The sequence below is a fragment of the Impatiens glandulifera genome, chromosome 1 (genome assembly GCF_907164915.1).
Source record: "Impatiens glandulifera chromosome 1, dImpGla2.1, whole genome shotgun sequence".
Lineage (NCBI taxonomy): Eukaryota > Viridiplantae > Streptophyta > Magnoliopsida > Ericales > Balsaminaceae > Impatiens > Impatiens glandulifera.
In genome coordinates, this window is record NC_061862.1 from 98009650 (window position 1) to 98017138 (window position 7489).

The 7489-nt window shown below is 29.3% G+C and overlaps 1 protein-coding gene across 1 annotated transcript; it reads right to left on the minus strand.

Moving 5' to 3' along the window:
• Positions 1-3217, minus strand: LOC124919386. The gene is made up of 2 exons (XM_047459619.1): positions 2375-3217; positions 1-821 (listed from the first exon to the last, which is right to left on the minus strand). Exons 1-2 carry the CDS (start codon positions 3154-3156, stop codon positions 173-175), a joined length of 1431 nt encoding a protein of 476 aa, XP_047315575.1. The 5' UTR covers positions 3157-3217; the 3' UTR covers positions 1-172.
• Between the last annotated feature and the right edge of the window lie 4272 nt (positions 3218-7489).

The following is a 7489-nucleotide window of genomic DNA, read 5'->3' on the forward strand; positions in this document are numbered from 1 at the left end:
CGTATCAAATAAATAACCATCGGAAACACTTATTCTTTATAACAAGAAACATAATAAAAATTTGAACCAGTTTCAGTAAGCAGTACTCATTTGTGTCACTTCCATACAAACTATAAATATTGTTACCACAAAACTGTAATAGTATATGAAATTATGAATCCCTTTTTGGACGTCAATTTTTCATTAAAGGCTTCGAGGCAGATGCTTTCCCAGCTTCATAATACATTGCAAGCAACGACGGTGAAGCAGGTTGAGTTTTGTATATCAGATTGTATGCTTCCTCCTCATAACCACTTTCACAATTCGGTTTAGAAATCGAATCAACAACTGGTGGTTCCAATGGTGGCTGGTTCTGATCTAGAGGAGGAGGAGTATCATTGGAAGAACGAGGAGGATACAGAGAGTCTACTGTATTATATTGCATAGAAATATTGCCCTTTTGGGTTGGTTTGACAGGCAAAGGGTAAAATGGGTATGGCGAGTTTGGGTGATATGTTAAAGTGGGTTGTTGCTGGATCGGGGAATAGTAAACTGGGTAGAAAGATGAGATGGGTTGAGAGTTTGGAGGGTATTGGGGTATGAAATGAGGGAGTGGTTGAATATATTGCAGTTCTTGGTGGATTTGTGAGTGATCTGGCTGTGGAGAATGGTAAGGAGGAAGATGATGAAGATGTTTTGGCATGTAAATTCCTGTAAATGGAGGAGGAGGAGGATCATGGATAATGCAGCTTTCTTGTTCAATGATATTTGAAGGAATTTGGTCTTGATAGATTGTTGTTGTCTGTATGAAAGGGAGAGCAGTTGTGGTGCTAGTAACATCACTGAGAATTCAACAAAGAAGATAACATTGGTTAAAGAGGGAACAACATTGGCTATATTTGGTTTGGACAGATTTATAATTATTAACTTGGTTATGTTCTTGCTATACACTTAAGAAATCAATAAATATTTAAGTCAATGATTGTGTATAAAGATGATTCATGAAATTAATGAATTAACAAAAAAAAATTACAACATAAAGTAATTTTAGACAATTTGAAAAGTAAGGGAAGCAAAATAAGTTCGAGTCAAAGTTCAGAAAGTAAAATGGGCATTTATGCAAATTTAAACCTCGATTCTTACTAAGAATATCTTAAGTTAAGTGAATGTTGATAGCCTTAAAAAAAAGATATGCTATAATAATGAAATCTGATTAGGTAGTTTTTTTTGCATAAATATATAATGTATATTAGATAAGGAATAACATTCTTAATAATAGAACTATTTTGAGTTGTTTTCTGCATATTATCAGAATTTAGGTTACAAGCTATTGGTAGAGGTTTCAATAATTAAGTTGATTTATTTCATTATTTTTTTCAATTAGAGTTAAACAATAGATATCAAAATCTCATCTCCATCCAACAAAAAAATGATATAAAACAAGTTGCTAGAGACAAAGTAACCTAATAATGAAAGGCCACCAAAAAAACGAGACAGGGTAGAAATGAAATCTTTAATAAAACCGAACACAGAAAGCGAGAAATGAAACTTAGATTGCAAAGAGTCAGAAAACGAATACAATACTACTTCCTGTAAAAGCCTAAGATTGTGGTTCTAAGTTAAATCTTAGTTAATTAACTCTGAGTTCAAAGTTAAAACTCTTACATTAGGTTTAAAAAAATAACACCTAGATTTGAGGGAGATATTGCAGGACTAAAATATAATATCTCTTTATACCAGATCTAAAACTAAGATTTAAGGGGATATTATCACTTTATAATATAATTGAAAATATTTAAATTTGATTAAGATAATATTACTTAATAAGTTACAGATTTTATACCTATTAATATATAATCTATATTATCAAGTGAATAATATATTCAATGAGATAGTTCTAGTTCCTTTTCCTTCCTCAACTAACTAGTATCAAAAAAATTTCCCAAAAAAAAAAATAGTATCAAAATTTCAGTTTTGCTTCCTCAACACTTTTTTTAATCCAGGGTTCATTCTCGAGAGTAAGCTTAGTACGATTCCACACAGTTATGATCCTCACTTTAACTTAAGACGTTTTTAGTGAAAACTAATCATAACTCCACTTCAATTTAAGGGATTCTTAATGGGAATTGAAATTATCTAGAGGAAACTAATATGATACTACACAATTATGATACACATTTCAAGTAAGGTGGTTTTAGTGGGAATCAATCAAAGTGTTCTTAATGGGAATCGAAACTTAGACATTTATTGAAGAACATATGTCATAGCAAAGGGAAGTATCCAATCCTATTACTTATTCAATAACAACAAATATTCCAATTTTCTACACATATAGAGTGTTTATGTCAATTTAGGATAATCTTGTTATTATAAGAAAGAAATAGAGTAAAATTACCTTTCAACTGAACTTTGAGACGGAATTTTAACCTTCTTCTCCGGCAAATTGACGGCGGTATCTTCTCCATGTGCACCAATCAAGCCCAAATTCGACATTGATACTGACGAGCTTGAGGAACCAAAAGACGAGCTAGTATCCAGCACGATTGATTCAGGAATTGAAGTCAAATCAAAACCCTGCTTCAAATCGCTACAGTTATTCGAATACTCAACTCGAGAAGCTTCAATTAACGAATCCGAACTATCAAGACCAGTAATCTTCGTGTTCATCAACGCATCGCAAAACCAGGATTCAGCCTTCGTATCGAGAATCTCCGATCCGATCAAATCAATCTTTTGATCAGGGAAAAGGAACAATCGGATTCGAGATGATTGAGGAAAGTTTGCAAGGCGATCGTGTTCTTCAATCATATTCTCTAGATCCTCATCGTTGGTAACGGAGATTAAAGAATCGAGGTCTTCATTTGGGAGTAAATACTTGAGAATGAAACGACGGTTGATGTTGTAAGACCGAGAAAGGTGAGCGGTGAAAGAGGATAGAGATGAACCTGTGGTTAGACGATCGACGGCGACGACGCGAGTCTCACCGCCGGCGTAGAAGAGGGATTTACTGTTAGGGCGTGGGGTTATGCGCCCTCCATAACTGCAGAGTAAACGCAGTTTACTGTTTGGTGGCGGCGGCCGTGAATTGACGACATCGCCTGAAACCGCGACGCTTCTGACAGTAGTGGCGGTGCCGGTGCCGGTGCCGGCGGCGGGGGAGATGCGCGGCAAGTACATGGTTAGCGGGAGGAGGACGAATATTATGTGAGATCTAAGATCGCCCCGCTTTCGAGGAAATGGGACATAGAAGAAATCACTTTTTGCTTATATATCCGTTATTTCTTATAATAACTTTTATGGAAAATAATTAAGGCTTGGTTTTTAATCTTAATAATATATTATTATTTTTTTTGAATTAGGTTGAATGATTGGTTATTTGAAATTTGAATAAGATGTTTAAAAATATCTTAAATATTAATATATTTTTTTTTAAAGAATATGAAAAATTATTTAAAATAATATCACATAATCAATGTGATATTAGCATTGTAGTTTGTGGTATTCCTACAATCAAAAATAACTTTTCTTTCTTATTTTGTTTAAAAAGAAATTAATTATATTCATAAATTTAATTTAAAATAATTGAGTAATTTCTAATTTCATTAGTTTATAAATTTAGTAGTGACTGTATAATCCAATTTTCTTCTAAATTCTGAGTTTGACAATTTTTATTAGTTACTTTAGATTAGTACAGTAAAATTATTCTACTCTTATTTGTGAACATGACCATAGATTATCACAAGGTTACACCCGGAAAAAAATTTGGTTAGTAGAACTTATAAAAAGAGATGATTATGGCGCGAAATACTCTTGTGCACCTACGTCACTCGGCTTATGCTTAATCCTGCCCACTATATTAAGAAGCTTTGGATAAGTTTGCCACAATTATGTCTAGAAATAGAATAGGGTGACACAAGACTCCATCTTTTTTGCTTTGTACATGGAGTGTATGAATTTTTTGAACCCTGAGATAGTTTTTTCTCTGAAAATTTGAGTCTTACTTTTATTTAGAAAGTGTTATCAATGTTAACTATGTTTCCTATTAAAAATAATTTCGAGAGGACAAGCACGAATGAAGTGATATTTTTTATTTTATTTATTTATTATTATTTTTAATTAAGGAGAACTAGTATGACACCCACGGTCATTCAAAACGTTTTTTTGTGAATCAAAACTTGTAACATTTTGGTTTATTAGGTCGTCTCTTTTCACCGGACCACCCTAATATGGTATTTCTAATTAATACCTTAAAACTTATTTTTATTGAGTTTTAAGTTTTTTAAGAACAGGGGTATTTTTAACTAATACTTTAAAACTTTTTGATTGAGTTTTAAGTTTTTTAAGTTACTCTTTTATACGTTTTATTTTGAGTTGGTTCTCTTTTTGAATAAATTCTCATTAAAAAAAAAATTAAAGCTCCACTTGGAAACTTTATTTTATTTCTAAAAACTAATTTTTTTATTAGTCTCCATCATACATTAACTTAACTAAAGCTCTATCTAGTTGCCTTTGTAAAATATGTTTTGGATCTCAATTAATTGACCATATGAATTAACATCTTTTAGCACTGAAACTTATAAAATCATAATTATGATTTATTTTGTTAAATATATTAGCTCGTCTTTGATTAAACCTTAATAGTTTGTCTTGTTTTTTTATAGATTGAAAGCCATCAACATTGAAATTTGTTGTTATTGCCAAAATAGCAAAAACAACACATCCATTGTATTCAACTTGGATACTCATAGACAAGAAAAATGAAAGACTTTTGTGGCTCAAGCATCTAAAAGTCAAGATCTACTAAATTTTGTTTTATAACATTCATAGATAAATGGATAAAAGCATAATTTCATATTGAAAATTAGTTGACAGCTAAGATTTATTGGTTCACATCCATTACAACTATAAAAATTAAATAAACAAGTTAATCGTAATAACTTTTATATGCATTTTGGACCAATAAATTGATTTTACCCATATCTAGTAGGGATTGAATTGCAAGATAATCCGAGATTTTGACAATAGTAAGCAATTATATATGTTCACTTATTCCCGTGGGGCTGTTTAGGGGCAGCCTCTTCAATCCCTCCAATTTGATTTGCTAAATTTTTCTTCAAATTTCTTCATTTTTCCTAAAATAAAATGAAACCTTCATTGTCGTAAATCATATAATTTCACAAACATTTTCCATCTCAATTGTGTGTTTTACCTAATTCAGAAATCAGTATCCTTCCTTCCCCTTTCTCCATAATCAAATTACTCAAACTCAAAGCATTGTTCATGATATCTTTAGTTTCATCAACAATACTCACACCATTCATGTAATCAATATGGTTAGACAAAGTCTGTCTTCTTTCAAATGACTCCCAATTGACCTTAATTTGATCCCAATTAGACATGGTTGAATAGTTAATTAGAAGCTTGTAATCCATGGTCATACTCTAGTTAATGAAGGTGTCTCACAATTCATGGTAGCTGAAATCACTAGGAGCCCTTTGGAAAATTATGGATCTTGATTGCGTGCTAGTTTCCAATATTAGAAGGAAATAAAAATTTAAAATCTTGGATGAAACACGAATCTCACAATATAACCCTACTTCAACGTAAATCAACACCTATATACGAAAACCTCTCATAGTCTTCATAAAAAACATGGTCTTGATGGTGGTTTAAGTTTCCTTTAGTAGGAAGTCATGAAAAACTCTCATTTTATAGATGGAAAAAATTATGTAATAAGAATCGTTACACATAAAATATTTAATATTAAAAATGTATAAATTGTGTTTTAATATTGATTTAAATTACTTTTTTATTATGATCCTTATCCTCAATATAATATGATTTTTTTATTTGATATAATATAATATAAATGGAATCATATCTAAATGATTAATTTAAAATAATAATAATATAATTTTGGGATTTCATTATAGACTAAATCACATTTGCAAATAATATAAATAGAGCTAGTGGAGACAATTTTATATTGTTCTAAAAAATCTAAGACAAAAGAGATCCAGAAAGATTGAGATATTTTGTTGCTAAATTTAATTTATTTTATTGTCAGCTAATAAGTTGTTATAATAGTTTGAAAGAAATTAGTTATGAAAAGATTGAATCAAACTAACCCTTTGTATAAATATTTCAAATCATGCCGATCATTTTAAAAGTATATAAACCAATCAATAAAATAACAAACAAATACATCAACTTACAATAATTAATCAAATACATACATTCTAAAAAAAACTAAATTCATTTAAATAATTCACATGACTATCATGTATATTTTTAAACATGCAAATTATGTAGTGACATTAAGTTAAATTAAAAAAAACCCAACAAATGTGATCCACGTGATTAATAAATCACAAGAATAGAAAATAAGAAAGTACATAGACAAATAAATCAAATAGCAAATTAACTAAGAGCATATTGCTTGATTATGTTAATTTTAAAAGAAGGGTTGACGAGAAACCCTTTTGATACATGTGAACATGATAAATAATGCAGAAATATATTTAATAAAAATTTGTAATGATTTTTTTCTATAGTCAAACAAAAATGATTGATAATATTTCTCTTATTAAAAAAACTTCCTCTTAGTATATATACTTATTACTTTTTTTCAGTATTTGGATTTTTTTTTGTATTCTTAAAATATTTATTTTATTAAATAAGATTTAAGTATACTTGCCTATCAAATACAAAAAAACAAATTAATACTCATGTCTTTTGACTTGAGCAAACATAGGATAAGATTATTATGGTGAGCTAATCCTTATCAAATGGGTCCAGGCCTATCCTTACTAATAAGAAAAAATTGGTGTTGTAGTGGGATAATTCAATTCTATTTACAATTTTTGCTAAATATATAATGGTTTCAAGTTTGTTCATCAGAAAAAAAATATTAAATACGTTCTTTTTATCTTTAGGTGTAAGTGAGCTAATCCTATTTGACAAAATAAATAAAAAATAAAATTGAACCATTATATTTTGACTAACTTGTAAAAATCAACTAATTTCCACAAATTCAACCCAAACCTAAAACACTTATGAATAGTAGAGAAAAAAATTGAGTGAAACAAAGAATTAGAGAAAAATTTGTAGAGAATTTTATGATATTATTGAGTTTATAAAGTGTCACAAAATCCAACATGTAACTACAAGAGTTCGAGACGTATATACAGTAGAATTGAGATGAATCAGCTCACCCCGTAAAAATAATAAATAAATTAAAATGTGTTATAACTCTCAATTTTATTTATTTATTATTTTTGTAATTTAATTCACTATTTATTTATTTTATTCTCAAAAAATATGAAAAAATTTATGTTGATCAAATTGTTTCTTTAATATTTTTTTGAAAATTTTTGTTTCAAACCCATCCCAATTTCATTTATTAGATACGTCCCCAAAAAGTAAATTCTAAAAGATTAAATGTTACGAATTCGATTTCATTTAAAATATTTTAAGTTGAAGTGAATAATCTATTAAAAATGTTATAATG